Source organism: Pantherophis guttatus, chromosome 2 (assembly GCF_059756535.1).
Source record: "Pantherophis guttatus breed Tessera chromosome 2, ASM5975653v1, whole genome shotgun sequence".
In the NCBI taxonomy this organism is placed as follows: Eukaryota; Metazoa; Chordata; class Lepidosauria; order Squamata; family Colubridae; genus Pantherophis; species Pantherophis guttatus.
Window position 1 is genome coordinate 25,766,893 of NC_142064.1, and position 21,211 is coordinate 25,788,103.

General features: G+C 39.0%; 1 protein-coding gene across 2 annotated transcripts in view; it reads right to left on the minus strand.

The window, feature by feature from the left end:
* Window positions 1-200: 200 nt before the first annotated feature.
* EMB (embigin) overlaps window positions 201-21,211 on the minus strand; it is a 39,217-nt gene continuing 18,206 nt past the window's right edge. For both annotated transcript variants that reach the window (XM_034440843.3, XM_087885654.1), the window contains exons 4-10: window positions 17,125-17,320; window positions 14,776-14,864; window positions 8,994-9,133; window positions 8,405-8,687; window positions 5,357-5,390; window positions 3,548-3,635; window positions 201-1,786 (exon numbers count right to left, since the gene is read on the minus strand). In XM_034440843.3, coding sequence (XP_034296734.1) covers window positions 3,578-3,635; window positions 5,357-5,390; window positions 8,405-8,687; window positions 8,994-9,133; window positions 14,776-14,864; window positions 17,125-17,320 — 800 coding nt within the window. In that variant the 3' untranslated portion in view covers window positions 201-1,786; window positions 3,548-3,577. The remainder of the gene's footprint in view (window positions 1,787-3,547; window positions 3,636-5,356; window positions 5,391-8,404; window positions 8,688-8,993; window positions 9,134-14,775; window positions 14,865-17,124; window positions 17,321-21,211) is intronic.

The following is a 21,211-nucleotide window of genomic DNA, read 5'->3' on the forward strand; positions in this document are numbered from 1 at the left end:
GATTCTCTACAAAGTGAGAAAATAACTTGGGCACTATCACCTATCCTGTTTATGGCACTTTAAATTTTAAAACGATACTCATTAACATAAAATCTTTAAAACAAATTTCCCCTAATTTTATTTTAAAAAACAAACAGCGGCATTATTCTTTTTCTTTCTTTTTTTGCCTATAATGTAATAATCATCTCATTACTCTATTCTATTGGTAAAATAAAACATCGTTTTTATTTGGTTCATATTGGGATACTCTGATGCTTTCGTTTGACCTCGTTTTCAAAGTTTAGAAAAGTTGTGATGCCAGATGCACAATTAAGACAATGTGTGTAAAAGGGGACAAGGTTTTGATCACATGCTTTGATAGTCACTTTACATTTTTAAAATCCTTTCTTGCCCTGTGCAGATTCCCTTAGGATATGGAAAGAGTAGTTCAGCCCCACTGTTGCCTGAAAAGGAAAAAAATCATTCTTTCAAATGTGTGGTTATAATTAGTTTGTGTTAATTCTTCATGAAAGCTTAACCACGTCAAACATTTGACAGTCATCCCTCTTATCTGGTGACATTTATTGTACAAACAACGGAAAGGATAAAGGGAATGCAAGGAACTGAAAATACAGTTACAACACATTAGAAACGTTATGGCTTCGTTAGTTATTTTAAAGGAAAATTTGTGTACTTTCTCAGTTCTTTGGTAAAGTTATTGATAAACCATGAGATTAACAAGGCATATCATTGAGTGTATTGCTATTGTCCACTTGTGGTACTTCTGGACAAGTAATCTAACCAAATCCAAGCTTTGAATATCACCATTTAGTATGTTTTCTATTTAGCTATCATATTTCTAACACCACCCTACCAGCCACATAATCTCTTCCAAGAAAACCAACAACTTCCTTTTTTTACAGAAGGAAAAGAGAAAATGCTTTGAGATTGTAAGGGTGACACTTGGTTGACATAAAATATTGGAGGCTAAAGATGTTTGCCATCTAAGTTAGAGAGATTAATTCTCAATATAAACGTTAAACCCTTTGCAATTTACTTTTCCTTGTAAATCTTGGCTTGTATGGCTTCTTCTGATAATATTACTTTACTAGCACTGACAAATCAGAAGAATACAGGTAGTCCTCGGCTTACGACTACAATTGAGCCCAAATGTTCTGTTGCTAAGTGAGACATTTGTTAAGTGAGTTTTGCCCCATTTTATGGTTTTTTTTCTTGACACAGTTATTAAGTGAATCATTGCAGTTGCTAAGTTAGCAACAGTTGTCAAGTGAATTTGGTTTCCCCATTGACTTTGGGACACTGCAAGCGTTGTAAAGTGTCAAGTGTCTGAATTGTGATCATATGCCCATAGGGATGCTGCAATGGTTGTTAAGTGTGAAAAACAGTCATAAATCACTTTTTTCAGTGACGTAACTTTGAACAATCACTAAATGAACTGTTGTAAGTCAAGGACTGCCTATATTTCCAGTAGGTGCTGATCATCATATACAAAAATGCACTCTATACATATTCAGATAAATGAGAAGTTAATAGTAGATTAGGGTTAATTGCAGCCAAAGGCTTAAACAGATATAAGAGAGTATAGTCTACAGCATAACTTTAGCTTTTAGGACAATATGAATCACATTAGCTTTTTTAATACATTCATTACTTTTTAAAAAGGCATTTTTAAAGCAGTATTTTTTAAGACACCTAGAAGTCCATCATTAGAAACCAAGTAGATACAGTTCCACTGTTCCAGCAAGTTTTTTATCCAGTGCAGTCTTGGCATTTCTTTTCATTTTACCTACATTAAAAAGAACAGAAAGATTAAAGAAGTGCAGTAATACCATCTAATACAAAGGAGTACTGCTTTCAGGTGTTGATTAAAGCTGATAGTTTTAAACATCCCACTTCCCATTCTACCAGCCACTGGCATTTTTTAAAAAATGTATGCAGTGCTATAAAAAAAAAACTTGCTCACCTGCAGTTGTCTGATAGAAGCCACAACGGCATCAGAACAGCTGTGATATCTTTTCCCCTCTTTGCTTGCCTTGCCAACACCCACGCACAGCTGCACATTAAAGCAATATCTGATACGCCTTTCACGGACTAATCAGAAGTCCTTCACTTGGTGTTATTCCTTGTAAACCTTCCCAGCCAACTTTCCAACTGACATGGCAAAAGTGGCTCACTGGCTAAGATGCTGAGCTTGTCGATTGAAAGGTTGGCAGTTCAGCGGTTCAAATCCCTAGTGCCGCATAACGGGGTGAGCTCCCGTTATTTGTCCCAGCTTCTGCCAACCTAGCAGTCTGAAAGCACGTAAAAAATGCAAGTAGAAAAATAGGGACCACCTTTGGTGGGAAGGTAACAGTGTTCCGTGCACCTTTGGCGTTTAATCATGCTGGCCACATGACCACGGAGACGATTTCGGACAGCGCTGGCTCTTCGGCTTTGAAAGGGAGATGAGCACCTCCCCCTAGAGTTGGGAACGACTAGCACATATGTGCAAGGGGAACCTTTACCTTTATATAACCTGTACTTCAGGCAGACATATTTGGAGACTAGATCTCGAAATCTGGTGCTCTTCAGACATTTTTGACTAATTCCCACCACACTTTTTTTTCAGTGTGAACACTGCTGCTGCTGCTGGTGGTGGTGGTGGTGGGGTGTGTATGTGTTTAAGACAGTTGGGTGAGAAAATAAAAAGGGAGTTTTTCATATATTCAAAAAGAGAATCAGTAGGCATCGTCTTCTCTCCATGTATGTCACTTCCCCGGTTTTTCCTGGTGTATACATTGAAGATAGTTTTTATCTTCTTACCCCACTGTCTTCCCCTTTTCAAGGTTTATCCAGTAGTCATTTGTAATTCAATACAGCGACCATTACTGGGGCAATTGATAAAATATTATTTCTCCTATGTCCAAAAAGACATTCCATAAACAATCCTTATCCTTCTCATTGAGGATGGTGGCCTGATCTTAATTCACTGCTTCAGTAGTTCTGTAGCATGAAAGTACATAAATTGGGGCATGAGGTTAGGTTATTTGAGGAACAACCTTACACCTTTGGTCACTACTTGAGCCATCAGTCTGGCCAAAAATGGTTCCCACCTACAGAACTAAAGAGTGCCATCTAGAGGGACACTAGAAGTTTGCCTTTTCTATCCCTCTGCCTGCCCTCTGGAACACCATTCCCTCCAACCTCCGCATTATTTTGACCCTATCTTTACTAGTCTTTTGAAGAGTCCTTAAAACTTGGCTAATTAGATAAACCTGTGAGATATACTTAAGTATTGTTGATGGCTACCCCAGTTTCCACTTTTTTTTCATTTTATTCCAGTCCATTCTCATTTTTAATTTTCAGCTTGTATTCTTACGCCAAATGTTTTTGATGATGATCTATGTTTCCCACCCAAAGCTGCCTCTGTGAGATGGGTGCAAATAAATTGAATAAAATAAACAAGCACCCCAACATTTCTTTAATGTTTGTTCAGCCTGTTCAAACCCAACAGTCCCAAAATTTCAACAACCTGGACACTAATAGATACAGGATCCCTCAGATTTACCTTCTAACTAAATCCCTTTTAATAAGGGATTTAGACATTCCTGTGTCGGGTAGTACTATTTTCCACACCATTGCTGTCTTCTGATTTCCTGTACAGAATAAAGAAAGATGGGTTCAGGTTTTTTCCCATCATGGATTAATTTTTATTAAATTCAATATGGACATTTACACTTAGATAGGTTTTCCCATTTGTTAACACTTGCTTGGCTAAATGTCCCCAGCAATAGAGCAGAATAGAGACATAAGATATGGTTTAAAAAAGTAGAAGCTAGCTATCAGTGAGGCTTCATATCTTCTAGAACAGGGGTCTCCAACCTTGGCAACTTTATGACTTGTGGACTTCAACTCCCAAAATTCCTCTCTGGGAGCTGAAGTCCACAAGCCTTAAAGTTGCCAAGGTTGGAGACCTCTGCTATAGGTGACCTTTTTCAGCCTATGGAGAAACACAAAAATGAGAGCTTTTTATTTTGTTTATGTATTTATTTAGTTCATCAAACATGTATAATAGATATAAGTATAAACATGATTTTGAATACAGGAAATGGATACAAATAAATGGGGACAGTAGGACAGGGATGTAGGCACATTGGTGCATTTATGCACACCCCTTACACACCTCTTAGGAATGAGGTGAGGTCAACAGTAGACAGTCTAAGGTTAAAGTTATGGGGGTTTGGGGAAGAAACCACAGAGTCAGGTAGCGCATTCCAAGCTTTGACCACTCTGTTGCTTCAATGTTCTGAACAAGCTAGAAACCCTGTGGTTTCATTACAATGCGTATGATAAAATCTGGTGGGATTTCCCAGAATACTGTTGTGACGTATGGAGTGTTCTATTCTAATTTGGCTAGTTTGTAGTATGTTTCTATTTAATGCATTGATTTGAAACAAACCCAGTTGATGGCTGAATTATAAATTATCTCAACATCAGCTACCCAGCAGAGGAGGGTCTAGATATGGGACTGACAGAAGTACAGTATATTCGGTTAAATAGGTTGTTGGGGTTTGTTTCCCTGGGTTGTCCATCCTAGCAACTAGCTAGTTCACAATCACAGTAAATTAAAACCTAAGTATTATTAGGCTTTGTATTTAGGAGGTTGCCTGAGTGAGTGGTTGAACATGGGAAAAACCTGAGAGCCTAGCATAACAAGAGGACTAGAAGAAAAACCACCATTTCCTGTAACAGTTTTGTTCTCAGTAAATCTCTGGTCTCTTGGAAATGTGTACATTGCAGATATGAGTTTGCAGTATGGAAGCAAAGAGTGGCTTTGCCTATTCAACTGCTTTGTCAAAAAATAAAAATAAAAAAATCTCCTTTTTGAAATCATTCCCTATCACTTTGGTTGGACGATGGGGAGAAACAGTCTGATACGACCATTACTATTTTTAAGCAGAATAGCATTTCAGTGAATGTCTCTTACGAGGTACATGTGAAAAAAGATCAAACTTCATTACATTAGAAGAAGCTTGCAATTTTTTTCTTCCTATTTTGCAAGTAGAGTCAGCAATGTTCAAACACAACAATTCGTACTCACTTTCATTAGCAGACAAATAAACAACTTGGCATTTTTACATTTAATAAGACTTGGCATATGTTTGAGGCTCAGTGGGTTTCCTGCCAACCACCCTCCATTCTACTACTAAACAAATGAGACAAAATTAATCCTTGACGTGCAAACCCCCCCCCCCCATTACAATTGAATGGTAATGGTGTTGGTTATCACCTGTTATTGTTTCAACTTTACACTACTTTTGTAGTGTAACATGAAACAGTATTGCTTTAACTTTACAACAAGAACATTATTACTTACAATGTTTCTACTTGTTCGAATTCTTTTCCAACTTCTGCAAAGAGAAAAAAACCAATGTGATTTGTATTTGCTGTTGGTATATTTTACTCACTTACTTATTTATTAATATTTCAAGCCTGATCTCAAGCCTTTGAGTCAGTCTTGGCTCCTGATGACTGTCTGGACTAAATGTTTCCATTTTTTGGAAGTAGTTTGCCATTGCCTCTTTCTTAGGACTGAGAGAGAATAACTGGTCCAAGGCACACAGTCAATTTTCAAGGTGGAACTAGAACAAGAACAAGAACAATTTCCTGGTTTCTAACATGGTGCCTTAACCACTAGACCAAACTGTATATAATTTTGTTTGTTTGTTTGTTTAAGGGATTCTATAGTCAATTGTATAGTTAATGTAATGGATTAACATGACTGCTTACAAAATCTTTCTACAAAAGGAATCATGCCTATTGACTTAGTTGAAAATATGGAAAGAGCAAATTTCCAAAAATGGAATACTGCAGCTGGAAGCACATTACATTGCGTGAAATACTTTTCGCACTAACACTGCAAGATAAAATGCTGCTGTTTTTTCCTTCAGTGTGCAAAAGACCTTTGCCCATTTAATTACCAGTATAATTAACAGCCACATTAGTTTAATGTCAATACATTTCCTCTCTTATAGTGCGACTAGGTGATTTTACTTCCTATTTACTTAAATAGTTATTTTTTTTAATACTGCCAACTACTGAAATCTCCTGGCTGTATGTAATAAAGACATAATAACATACAGTAATAAAACATAAAATAAGTAATTAGTGAAGTAATAAAATTAAAAAACAAATTAAAACTCTTGGTAAGTAATACCAATACCAAGTAATATCACGATGTAAAAAAGAGATTGAGACTTTAGAAAGAGTGCAGAGAAGAACAACAAAGATGAATAGGGAATTGGAGGCTAAAACATATGAAGAACAGTTGCAGGAACTGGGTATGTCTAGTTTAATGAAAAGAAGGACTAGGGAAGACATGATAGCAGTGTTCCAGTATCTCAGGGGTTGCCACAAAGAAGAGGGAGTCAAACTATTCTTCAAAGCATCTGAAGGCAGGACAAGAAGCAATGGGTAGAAACTAATCAAGGAGAGAAGCAACTTAGAACTAAGGAGAAATTTCCTGACAGTTAGAACAATTAATCATCACAACTTGCCTCCAGAAGTTGTGAATGCTCCAACACTGGAAGTTTTTTGTCTGAAGTGATGTAGGGTTTCCTGCCTAAGCAGGGGGTTGGACTAGAAGACCTCCAAGGTCCCTTCCAACTCTGTTATTCTATTCTAATAACTCTCCCCATAAAAAGGGGGCTATGTATTGAACCTCTTTTGGAAAAGTTTCAGTTCTTCCAATGTGATAAGAAGCACACATAGGCATTTGGCCCAAGATACAAGGACATCATGTATGTCATGAAGTCATCTCACAAATGACACAAAATATGCAGTTCTTATGCAGGATGAAGTTATGATACACATGGGATCATTTCCTACTCCCCCACCCTGGATATCCATAGCCATCAGACACAACTACAAGAAAGGTGCCTGAAGGGGAATCTCTCCAGGTGATGCTAAAGAACATGGGTGATGCAAGGTATGTATGGAGAATAAAGTGTTTTGCTACACTGTAATCTGGAACCAAGGCACTTTCAATTTCTTAGAGACCAACTGGAAGACATGAGTTTTCCCTTTCAGTGGCCACAGATATTATTTTAGGATTCGCAACATTTCTCTCCCAGTCCACCACATTCCTTTCTGATAGGGCAACAAAAGCACAAAATGAAACTGCAGCTCAACCTCTTTGTCGAGTTCAATTTTAAAACATGAAATATTTGAATCACATACAAAATCTTTTATTTATCTTGTTCAAAAATATAGCATCTGCGTGATTCCACTCATCATTTAGCTTTCTACTGAATAGCAAATAAACCCAGATACTTTGAAGTAAGCACCATTTCCTTAGAGATGTTTTGAGAGGCAGATGTATCCAGTTACTTGTGCCCTGATTCTATGAATGGCTTTCAAAAGAAGAAGAAAATCCTCTGGTAAAGCTACTCTTTGTTAGTTATAATAAAGCAAGGATGGCAGTCAAGGATTTATGGGCATCATGTACTGTCCGACTACAAAAATTGCTGGGGGGAAAAATCAGCAAATTCAGGAACAGAATTTGCTAGCGACACATGCTAGCAATTTCACAGATGGACAAAATGAATCATTTTGCTTGCTGGCTCAAAATTGAAAATCATTTTTATGGGAAAATCATTTTGTCCTGCATACACTAGTAAGGTCAGGCTTTACCTCCTAAAAGGAGCCCTGTCAGCAACATCTGCATTATGCAGCAATGCCAAAATGATAACATGCACACAGATTTTTTTTTCTTTACACTTATGTTTTGATGTCTGGTGCATGTACCTAAACCATGCCATTTGTCTCACAGTGTAGTCACATTTTGTTGTGTGTGCCCTTCTTACTCCCAAGAACTGTGTTCACTTTTTAAATGTAGCCCTGGATCCATCACATGAAGCTAAAATGCAGTCCTCAGCCAATAAAAGGTTACTTGACCCTATAACTTTGTTCTTAAATTCTAATAACAGAAAACTACCAGAGGAAACAAGGTTTACCTATCGTTATGGTTTAGTGCAATCTTTCCCAACTTTGCATGCTCCATTCAAAGTTGGACTTGTTCTTACAATTCCTCTTACATTATGTATCTTGGCTCAGGAATTCTGGAAGTTGAGGTCCAACACAATGGGAACATATCGACACAGGCTACTGGTAGAAGCCATATTGATGTTCCACATGTCATACATCATGATACAAATTATAGCTCAGCAAATTAGTTTATCTGCATAATTTGTGTGATAACATAATGACATAATGCAAGAAATTAATTACTCTTCCTTATCCTCTGAGATCCCCAAGAAGCTTCAGTCATAAACAGAGGTTTACCATTCATATCATCCCGTTGTTATTGCACAAAAACACCAAATAAAAGAAGCATATTTGAAGATGTTATTCTTCCATATCTTACCAGTATTAGCTTCTTTCTTTTTGGAAACCACTTCAAAGATAAAAATAAGCGCTACTAAAATGATAACTTCAGCAGCTATTACAAGAAATGGTTTGAGAGGTGTCAGATATGTCAGGACTTTGAGAGACACTTTTCCTTTGCTTTCACCTAGTAGAAATCCAGCTTTGCACCAGTATGAACTGGTGTCTAATTCAGAGAGATCAAAGATCTTCAGTTTGGTTGTGTTTGCAGGTGTCTGGATAAAGCTGTACTTCTCTGGCATCAGGGTAGAATTAATAACCACCTGATAGAAGAAAAAAAGAGTAAAGAATCTTCATCATACACCACTCATAAATCATTCTAAATTCCAATATATAGATATTTAAATATATAAATGAAGATTCTGACACAAAAATTATAACAGTGAAATAGAAACATGAAAGGGAAATTAAAAAACAAACAATCTTTGGAAATCTATGAATATTTGATTCACAGTCCAGCTGGGGTAAGATTGGGTCTACATTACAAATACATGTCTTGAAAAGTATGTCGAAATGATGGGGCAAGGGGATAGGATAGGATTCCTCCTGTAAATGAAAGAGAACTTTACCTCTCCACTTCCATTATTTGAATACCAGATCCAAAAACTTGGGTTAAACTGGGTTTTCCCATTGCCAATATCACAAGTCAATACCACGGTGTCACCCACATAACTGATTATATGGTCAGACTTTACATGGACTTGAGGCACTAAGGGAAAACAAAAACAACAAAAAAAGAACTGAATTGCCGTATGAGAAGAGCACATCTTCCTTCCCCCATCGTTCCCATTTTCTATTCAGGGATGATCAAAAGAATCCTGTTGTATTGTAATCCTGTATGGTTTGGAAGCATTATTGCTTCACACACAAAAGCTGCACACACAGTGGTGAGGACAGCAGAAAAGATTATTGGAAGTTCGCTTCCTTCTATCCAGGACATAGCCCAAGACATAGCATATAAGCAATGCTTGACCAGGATCCACAGTATTGTCAGAGATGCTACACATTCTCTCCATGACCGGTTTTCTTTGTTACCTTCCCGGAGGAGGCTTCGTGGTTTCCGAAGCAGAACAACTAGATTATGTAATAGCTTTATATCATATAGAATCAACCTTGTTAATTCTCAAGACACTTTTTTCCGCTATGCGTTAAAAACGGACTATGTTTATGTTTATCCAGAGAAAGAGCGAGCGCGAGATAGAGGGAGGGAGGGAGGGAGGGAGGGAGGGAGGGAGGGAGGGAGGGAGAGAGAGAGAGAGAGAGAGAGAGAGAGAGAGAGAGAGAGAGAGAGAGAGAGAGAGAGAGAGAGAGAGAGAGAGAAGTCTGCTTGCTTGCGGTGGGGCAGGAGGCCACACAGCATGCTAGCGGTGCCGCCGTGAGGTGGGGGGGTGGAACTGCCCCATGCGCCCTGCACTGGCTTACCTCAGGGACATGAAGGGACATGACACTCGACTGAAATAGGTGCCGAAATTTGTGCAATTTCAATTGCCTCCTCCTGAATTCCTGAAGGCAATTCTAGTAAAGTATAATTAAATGCATTTCCAATTTAAAATGATAAGATTATTCTAGGGACTGATGCTTTCAGGGATCAGGGAAGCAACCCTTCTCTCCCCCCTGCCCTCATTCTGTGGAACAGGATGGTTTTTAGGAGGGCCTTTAAAACATGGCTATTTCATCAGGAAACCATTTCTGCCTCTTCCTCTTTCTTCTGAGCTATCAAGATGTCACCCACTCATCTCTCCTTCCAACTCTGAGTCAGTACAAGTTAGAATGGAACCAGAGAAGCTACCTTTGTTCTTATAACATTCTGTGGGGGTTATGGGTACATTAGCTTTGGGCTGCCTATCAGCTTCTGGCTCAACTTTTGCAGAAATAGAATATGGTACTTTATAGGCTTTCAGAAGACTAATATGGATCTTGGCATATACAACTGATAGTTTGCTCCCTTGACACAGCTAGAATTGAGAGGAACAGAAACAAAATGTCACTTGCAGAAGTGAGGGGAGTTCAATATAGTATTATGAGAAAAACTGTTTCTGCAGCTTCCTGAATCCACCAATTTTGTTTTGAGCCCCCAGAGATTCTCTCATATGGATTATTTCCCTTCTCTGTTGCATTTGGAGAATTTGAAAGGATTTTATATAGAGACATTGAAAACCCATGAAAGTTTTGTGGGGGTTTTTTTTGTATCAAAGCAATCCTCCAAGCAGGCCAAAATAATTAGCAAACAGGCCCTGGCTGCATGAAAGTTGTCCATTCTGCTCTAGATCATAAAATACAATTTTAAGGGTGAAGGTTTTTTTTTATTTATTTATTTTTAATTTGATTTATATGCCGCCCTTCTCCGGAGACTCAGGGCAGCTTACAGTGCGTTAAGCAATAGCCTTCATACTTTTGTATATTTTATACAAAGTCAGCTTATTGCCCCCACAAACTGGGTCCTCAATTTACCTACCTTAGAAAGGATGGAAGGCTGAGTCAATCTTGAGCCTGGCGAGATTCGAACTTACTTTAATTGCAGACAGCTGGTGTTAAATTGCAGTGCCTTGTCTGCAGAGCTATCCAGGCTCCTAGAAGGTTAGAATGTTCTTCAGTGTATTTTGTTTTACACCAACTTCTAGCTATTGGCAGTAGGCTCAAGGTAGATTTTGTCTTCCATACTTAATGATTTATATGGAAATAATGTCCCTGGTTACATCTATAAATAGCTATGGTTCTAAACATTCCTGGGAATTAAGTCACATGGAAATAACTTACTCAAAATTAACATGATTGCTAATTGTTAATTGTGTCTGGACAAACATGATTGGCTGTGGGATACATAACTGCAAATGAGATTTATGTGCAAGTTCATATATCATTTCCTACTAAGGTAGAAATTTGCCATTATATGCAGGGGTGGTCTTAAAAAACTTTAGCAAGGGCTTCTCTGCCCAGTTGTTGGGTGGGTGTGGCCATGGTGGGTGTGGCCTAGTCAGACTCCTGCACCATGGCGGGGGGGGGACATTTTTGCCCTCCCCGGGCTCCAGAGGCTTTCCTCAAGCCTTCGGGAGGGCAAAAATGGCCTCTCCAGGCTCCGGAGGCCCTTCCCAAACTTCCAGGAGGTCCGTTTTTCACCCTCCCCAAGCCTCTGCGCACACCCTGCACTTACCTGCATCTAAAACAGGCCGCTAGAGCAGGGGTGGGTTCTAAATTTTTTTACTACTGGTTCTGTGGGCATGGCTTATTTTGTGGGCGTGGCTTGATGGTCATGTGACAATTATTTAGGATTTAGCAGAGGTACTGGTCTACCAGGCTTTTAACTGCTTGCAGAGCTGTACCGATCTACCTGTTTATTTTTGCAGGCACTGGTCTATCCATTTATTTTTGCAGGCACTGATCTACCCGTTTATTTTTGCAGGCACTGATCTACCCGTTTATTTTTGCAGGCACTGGTCTGCCCATTTATTTTTGCAGGCACTGATCTACCCGTTTATTTTTGCAGGCACTGGTCTATCCGTTTATTTTTGCAGGCACTGATCTACCCGTTTATTTTTGCAGGCACTGGTCTATCCATTTATTTTTGCAGGCACTGATCTACCCGTTTATTTTTGCAGGCACTGGTCTGCCCATTTATTTTTGCAGGCACTGATCTACTCATGTATTTTTGCAGGCACTGGTCTACCCATTTATTTTTGCAGGCACTGGTCTACTCATTTGTTTTCTTTTAATGCTGATCAGCTGTAGAGCGGCCCTTTGAAGCCCTGCGGCAAGAGTTTAAACAGTTTTTTTTCCCTCTAGCCATCAGCTGGGACTCAGGAGGCAGCAATAGATTGGGGGTGGGGCCAAATAAAAAGTAAGAATAACGTGGGGGGGGCGGGGGGAGAACCGGTTCGGTGACATCATACCGACACTACCAGCTCAGCAGAACTGGAAGGAACCAGGAGGAACCCACCACTGCGCTAGAGGTTCTCCCAAACCCCTGCAAACCCCCAGCAGCCCACCCCTGATGTAAGAAAGGATCATGCTTGCAAGTTATGTTTCATTCCCAGTTAAATGGGGTTTTCCTACAATGGCCTGAATATTTTCACTGTTATGCAGATAATCAAATTTAACATGACCCAAGCTTTTCGTACCAGAAGCCAATAACTGTGGAAACCTAGTTTCTGCTATTTTTCTCATTCAAAAACAAGCAAGCTAAAAGAAAAAGCAGTTTTTGCAAACTAACTGTTAAAATTCCTGACCAAGGGAAGAAGAAAAAAACCCAAAAACTTGAGCTTGCCAAAGCCAAGTATGAGGAACCATTTAAAACATTCTGGTTTGAGCAAATTTATTTTGCTCACACCATTACCCAGCCACAAAACATAGCGGTGTGAAATATATTGCTCGTGTCTCACTGATAGATTAGAGCTGAACAAATACGCCATGAAATAAAATGTATCTAATCATTACCACTTTCCAGTCTGATTAATGTTTGTCTGCAGAGTGTAATATATATTTTTTTTATCCTAATGAAATTTTCCTTCTAAAAGTGCACTATTTTATGACTCACAATAAGCAATGGCTTATTATGACTCACAATAAGCAAATGCCTATGGAACACATAGTCATAATTATGTGAGGATGATAGATACACAACAATCCATTATATTCTTCTTGATTTAGCACTTTTGCAGCAGTTCTACTGCCAAAACTACAGTATATAAATTATTATACAGATGGGCAATTTTAAACATCCCTGATGGTCAGGGTTGATCTTTAATTCTTCCATACTCAAATTTTCTATTTTTAAATGCCCATATTATCATGCAAAAGCAATTTTCTTAGTGATAGAGCTTTTCCTATCAGGATACTGCAAATGAGTTTGGAAATGTTTAGCTGTTTCTGCATATGAGTTGGGCTTTGTAGGAGACTACTCAGTTCAGAAATTCCCTTGGGGTTGTAACAACCTCAGACTTCAAAAACTAACTAAAAGAGCAGTGAAGCTGAATTCTTTTGGGTGTCTGATGCTTGATTAGGTCTTAGATTTACATTTAAACTGTACAGGGCCAAAAGTCTAATCCTAAAAAACATCATTTTTGAAGTTTGAAAAGAGACAAGTGGAATAATCTTTCTCCCCACTGAAAGGGAATATATTTACAGCCCCAGCAGTGATTCTTCAAAATGCACTTGTTCGGTTTTAAAAATCAGTAGCAAGTGGGTGAATACAAAAGGCAAGAAATAATTAATATTTAATGGATATAGTCCATTAATCTGCATCATCGTTCTATGTTTAGTCATCTCAATAATTCATCACATTGCATCCTCAGTGAAATATCATTTTACATCAGATGATACTGCATTATCGATAAAAAGGAACAGCAACAATAAAAACTGCTGTGACATTCCATGCAGATTTGAGGAGAGGCAGAAATAATCTTAAAATGAAGAACAAAAAGAAAAGAAATTAGGTTTAAAGGAACCAGTCTTGATATGTTTTAAGTTACGTCTTAAAAGAATTTAGTATTTTGATGGTGTACAGCAAAATTCCTCCTTCGTGGTAATGAGAAAAATATATTTTTTTAGTTTGATTTGCCATTGACAACTACTGGGGTTGGTCCAGTTTTTTCCATGTTTTCATTTTTAATTGGGATGGTAGAGAGCTAATAACATTAATACAGGTAGTCCTTGACTTATGACAATTAAACTCAAATTTTTTGTTGTTAAGTAAGATTTCTTAAGTGTTTTTTTGCCCCATTTTATGACCTTTCTTGCCTCAGTTGTTAAGTGAATCACTGAACTTGATACATTAGTAACCCTGTTGTTAAGTGAATCTGGCTTCCCCATTGACTTTGCTTGTCAGAAGGACATAAAAGGAGATTTACATGACCCTGGAACACAGCAACGGTCATAAATATGAACCAGTTGCCAAGCTTCTGAATTTTGATCACCTGATCATGGGGATGCTGCAAAGGTCAGTGAAAAATGGTCATAAATCACATTTTCACTGCTGTTATAACTTTGAATGGTCACTAAATGAACTGTTGTAAATCAAGGACTAACTATCTGATAGTCTATGGAGAATCTCAATCATCCAGGTCATGGTTATCCCAAACATGCTTTTTTCAAAAGGCAACTGGACTTTCCTGTTTCTTTTTTTCCCTTTGAAAACATTTTGCTTCTCATCCAAGAAGCTTCTTTAGTTCATGAAGCTTCAGGAGAACTAAAGAAGCTTCTTGGATGAGAAGCAAAATGTTTTCAAAGGAAAAACAAGCACCTTTGGGACGTTAATATGCCAGAGCAGAAAACATGGGGTTCAATTCTCTGATTTGCTGGTAAATGGTGTGATTTGGGAAGAGTTGAGTTTTTAAAGGGTAAATTCTTGGATCTTACCTTGTAAAACAAATGTAGCCTTTATTTCTGGTGTAGTTTTATAAACACATGTGTAATTCCTCATCTGGTCTTCATTTCTGACTTTTATCCTTAAAAATAGTTAAGCAATTCATACATAATAAACACTATCGAGCTATAAAGTAAAAAGTAAAAACAAAAACAATATGAAAACAGCAATTGAAAAATATGTAACAGTAATGTTCTGGATTGATAAATGATGACATGCAAGCAGCTTGATGAAACATACAAATTTATGATAGTTGAAATATTATGAATATCCAAATGGAACATCACAGTTCAGATAACTACCGATGGAAAGGACCTCAGTCATCCTCTAATCCAGGGGTGTCAAACTCAAGGCCTGCGGGCCAGATCCAGCCCTCAGGGTGCTTAGATCTGGCCCACAGGGCCACCCTGGAAACAGCAAAGGACTAACCCATGGTGACTCTGCCAGTGAAAATGGAGCTCAGGATGCCGCGCACGGCCTGCCTGGGTCCTGTTTTCAGCTGCAACGGCCTCCTGCAGCCCTCTGCCAGAGAAAATGGAGCTCACGCCCCCCTCCCAAGTTCCATTGTCACTGGCAGAAGGCTAGCAAAACAAACAAAAGGAGAAATGTTTCCCCTTTTGCATTTGAGCATGCAAGAAGGGACAGGAAAAGAGAAAGGGAAAGATGAAGAAAAAGATGGGAAGAGTGCAAGGAAGGAAAAATAAGGAAAGAGGGGATGGAAGAAGAAAGGAGAATGAAGAGGAATGGAAAAAGAAGAAAAGGGAGGGAGGGAGGGAGGGAGGGAGGGAGGGAGGGAGGAAGGAAGGAAGGAGGAAGGAAGGAAGGAAGGAAGGAAGGAAGGAAGGAAGGAAGGAAGGAAGGAAGGAAGGAAGGAAGGAAGGAAGGAAGGAAGGAAGGAAGGTTATAATGAGAGTGAGAGAGGGTCTGAGGGAAGTCGTGCCTTAGGACTTGGCTACCACAAGGTCTGTCCCACCCTCTCCCGCCCAACATGAGTGACATCAAGCTGGCCATGCCCACCCTGGCCACGCCCATCCCATCCCCCCCCACCCGCCAAGGTCAAACACAACTGTGATGCCGCTCTCAATGAAATTGAGTTTGACACCCCTGCTCTATTTTTTTTTTTAATTTGATTTATATGCCGCCCTTCTCCGGAGACTCAGGGCGGCTTACAGTGCATTAAGCAATAGCTTTCATACTTTTGTATATTTTATACAAAGTCAGCTTATTGCCCCCACAAACTGGGTCCTCAATTTACCTACCTTAGAAAGGATGGAAGGCTGAGTCAACCTTGAGCCTGGCAAGATTTGAACTTACTTTAATTGCAGACAGCTGGTGTTAAATTACAGTGCCTTTGTCTGCAGAGCTATCCAGGCTCTTAATCCAAGCACAGCCCCCTGCAGGAATTCAGTACAATACAAGTAGTCCTCAATTTAAGATCATAATTGAGCCCAAAATTTCAGTTGCTAAATGAGACAGTTTTTAAGTGAGTTTTGCCCCCTTTTACAACTTTTCTTCCCCTAGTTGTTAAGGGAATCACTGCAGTTGTTTCTGGGGTTTTGGAAAATAAATTGACCCACTCTTCTTTGTGGCAGCCTCTCAAATAGTAATAGACCTTAGCAATAGCACTAAGACTTATATACCACTTCACAGTGCTTTTACAGCCCTCTCTAAGAGGCTTACAGAGTCAGCATATTGCGCCCCCCCCCAACAATCTGGGTCCTCATTTTCCCCACCTCGGAAGGATGGAAACCTTGAGCCTGGTGAGATCTGATCTGCCAAATTGCAGGCAGCTGGCAGGCAGCAGAAATAGCCTGCAATATTCTACTCTAACCCAGGTGTCTCCAACCTTGGCAACTTTAAGCCTGGGGGACTTTAACTCCCAGAATTCCCCAGCCAGCAAAGCTGGCTGGGGAATTCTGGGAGTTGAAGTCCCCCAGGCTTAAAGTTGCCAAGTTTGGAGACACCTGCTCTAACCATCGTGGCTCATGCAAATATTGGAAAACTGCTGTCACGTCACCCCTAGTCCTTCTTTTCTTCAGACTTGCCATACCCAATTCCTGCTGTTCTTCATATGTTTTTGTCTCTAGGCTTTAATCATTTTAGTTGCTCTTCTCTGCATTTTTTCCAAAGTCTCAACATTATTGTTGTTGTTGTTTTTGGTAACGTGGTGACCAAAACTAAATGCAGCATTCCAGGTGTGGTCTTCCTAAGGATTTATAACGTGGTTCTACATGACAGTCTTCTAGCCACTGCAAGTACCCCTCCTAGGGTGACCCTCCGTACTAAAAGATTGTTCCTCTCTACTTTAAACTATGTCAGCATGTAACAGAAAAGCCACTTACAGATATCGAGTGCACCATTTGGAGTGAGTTTCATTCCTCCTGATGGTCTCCGGATTGAAAGTTGCATTTTCTGAGTTCCAAACAGTCTCCATTTTTGCCGCATTTGTGGCGTTGCTGATGACCAAACTACACATTAGTTCAAGTTCAGCTGGACTCTCTAATGTGAAAGTTTTTGTTTGAGGAACTTTGGAAAATCCTATGGAAAATAGTTAGAGGAGATAACACTTCCCTGATTAAAAGAAAATAATTGCATATAAATATATATATATGAGTGTATTACTCAAGGAATTTTTTGGTCAACTATTAGCTTCAAAACACTTAGCACATTCAGATGAATTTGGCAATTAAAAGCTTTAGCTTTCTAAAATATTGCAGTCTCACATGCCACACGTATGTCAAACTTTGTTTCAAATACTCTAGAAGTTGAATTTTAGACATGGCTCCTAAAAAGGCCTTAGTAAGACTATGTAGGAGAATATCATACACCTAACATTTCATTCATAGAACTGCCTTGGCTGTTTGATAATCCCTTGATTTCTAACTAGATGCATTATTATGCTACCTTTTAGCCTGTGCTTAACAGTGGACATAACCAGTGGTGGGTTTCAAATTTTTTTACTACCGGTTCTGTGGGTGTGGCTTGGTAGGCGTGGCAGGGGAAGGATACTGTAAAATCTCCATTCCCACCCCACTCCAGGGGAAGGATACTGTAAAATCTCGATTCCCTCCCCAATCCAGGAGAAGGTTACTGCAAATTCCCCATTTCCTCTCGATCAGCTGGGACTCGGGAGGCAGAGAATAGATGGGGGTGGGGCCAGTCAGAATTTTTACTACCGGTTCTCGGAACTACTCAAAATTTCCACTATCGGTTCTCCAGAACTGGTCAGAACCTGCTGAAACCCACCTCTGAACATAACCTATGCTGTCATCAGAATCCAGATGCATCAGAATTTGCTATTGACTTTGAATTTGGAAGCCTGCCACAACTCAAGGAGAACCAGTTTGAGATGAATCCAATCTAATTCTTCTCTCTTAATACCCAAACTTAGAAGAACACCAAAAATGCCATAGCAATGTAGCTAATTTTCCAAAATGAATGACAGCTGAAAAAAATCTAATCGTTCACTGATTAATTTTTAAAGATGTATTTACTTTCAGAAATTCAGAATCAAAATCTTGTAATTATTGCTTTCGTTTCAGAAAGAAAACAACCAAACTCAGAAAGCAACAAGAACCCCCAGTTCAATCCGGAGCTATAAACGTTGCTTTCTATTAGTTTAGATAATGTACTAAAATGAATAGGACTATGGTTGAATGATAGATCTTTTTCACTTGGGATACAACCTGACAGTCTGCAAGGAGGATGAATGATGCATATCATGAACTCACTGCTCCAATTAAATCAAATTACATAATTTGCATAATTTTATGATAACATCTAATGACATGCATGTCTACACGTCCATCACCAGCAAAGCACAACTTTATCCACAGCTATCTCTTTCCCATCTTCCATCACTGAACAGAAAATGATGGCATTTCTTTAGGGGAGAGAATACTCTTACAACATGAATCAACAGATCATTGGTGGGATATGTCAAAATAGTGCTAGAAAATGAGTACGGTGAATCATGAGCAATCAGAAATGGGATGCTGATGAAACAGAAGACACAGAAAGCAAAAAGGCTGTAATGGAGTCTATGAAGACAATAGGAAAGATTAGATTCTGACAATGGAGTCCAAGAAGGCAGAGCTGGGGGATATACCATATAAAGGAAAGGAGAAATCGATTATGCTAAGGAAACTAATTCAGAGAATCACTATAAGATTGCATTGATGTAATGGCTAGGTAAAATCAACCATAGAATAGTAGCAGTCAGTATGGTTCTGATCCACAAAAGATCTACTGGGAAGCTGTAACTTAGAGCCTTGAAGATTAAACTGGTGTGAGCAATGTAAGGTTAATCTGCTTTGGCTACTTTGGGCTTTGCTAAATCCTTAGAACGTGAAAAACAAAGGCTGAGTAGGAATCATTTCAAAACTGAAAACATTCTCTTCCAAGTTCAAAAGCAGCTACCTCAATCAGGGCGTTGGCCTCAAATGACTTCCAACATAAATGAAAACAGTGTTCTTAGCATCAGGCAAGAAATGTCAAATTCAAGATGATTTGAGTTCAAGGCACTATGCACAAACCTGCTAAATCCTATCCATATTTACATCTTTATCTATATATTTATATCATCTGTATATGCATACATATATGCATAGGCATCCATACCCATACCCATACCTATACCTAATTTCAGCTACCGGTTCTCCAGAACTGGTCAGAACCTGCTGAAACCCATCTCTGGTCTGTTCTTCAGGACAACATGGAGGATGTGGGTCTGTGCATTTTCTGAAATCTAACAGACAAGTATATAAGAAACAGGCTTCTTACTCAGAGAAGTTATGCTTTTTTAAACATAAATCTTCTCCCTAAAAATAAGCTATCCTGGCTACATGATTATCGACGCAAGGCAGACGTCGGGGCATGGGTGATCTGGATGCAGGAGCCCTGAGGTAACTCCCCTGCCTCATGGCGGCAGTAGCACATCATGCGGCCTCTTGCCCCACCACAAACAAGCAGAAGTGGGCCTCCCATACGTGGGACGGGGGGCAGAAGACATCCCTGAAAATAAACCCTAGTGGTTATTTTGGGGCCCAAAAGAAAATAAGACCCGGTCTTATTTTCAGGAAAATGCGGGATTTAGTTGTAGTCCTTTGATGAAAATATGTGACCTATGATACCATTTTTGAGGATGGGGCAATTCAATTATTTTTAACTAGTTTTGCAAAGTTTTATTATTTGTGATTTTTTTTTAACTTAGTAATTTTATTGCTGCTAATCTCTTTGGCTTTTCTTTATAGGGAAAGAGGAAAAATAGTTTCTATTAGTCAGATATTTTCCATACAAGTCATCCTTTTGGCCTGTGGAATTCATTTGTAAATATTCAATCTGAGAAACAGGAAAGTGAAATTCCTTTGAATCTGCCCTGGCAAAGAAGGGAAATTTAACAGGGTTAACAAAGAGATACTGAGTATCATGAAGTGACTCAGAAAATCAAAGCAACTTAAAAGTTCTTATGAATACAGTTTCCACATGGGAGAACAGAATTCCAGATAATCTCAAAGTGGAAGCAAATATAAGGAAAACTCTAAATCATGATGTCATCTAGTGTCTATCTGGATTTTTGCAGTCCAGAATCTGGATCTGGAGGTTTAATATAAAATAAAAGGACTGCCTCTTTTTAGTAGCTACACTATTGTAGGGGAAGAGCAGGCTGACCTGGAAGGCAAGGTTAAATGTGTCATCAGTTTAGAGTTATTACGTTGCCACAAGAGACCTACTAAGTCCAGCCTCCTCATGAATTCTGTTGACCCTTATCTAGCGTCAAGTTAGCTTTGATCATTAGTTGACTATATTATTGTACTAGTAGTAGCAATTGTAAACACTTCTGTGGTTTCCAACTCCATAAATGCTCCTGGTTATTTGCGACTGATTATTACACAGCTTTTGTTTGCATGCAAAATTTAAATTTTACAACTATGAAATTGAATGTTGCATGCTGATTTGACAACCTCTTGTGTAAGAACAACAACAACTGACAACCTACAGAATTAAATGCTCATCCTTACAGTTTTTTTCCTCATCAATTTCTGCCCAAGCTTTCAGCTAGTTAAACAAATTGAATCAAACACTCTTATTAAATTACCTTAAATTTTACTGTTGATTCAAAAATATAATAACTAGACATCCTATGACCCATTGGGTCCTCATTTCAGAGATATGAAATGAGCCTACACAGAGAGCCTTACCTACACAGAGAAATAAAAAGACCAAGGATAGACAAAAAAGCAATGGAAGTGGGGTGACTTCAGACTTCCTACTGGCTTCCCCATTGAGTTGCCTTGTGGGAAGCTGACAGGAAGCATCAGAAACCTCCCTACTTCCCTTGAATTCCTGTCCACTTCCACATTTATTTTGCTTTTCAAAGAGAAAGTCAATGATGTAGCCAGCAGGAGGTAACAGGCTGCTGCAGATGGA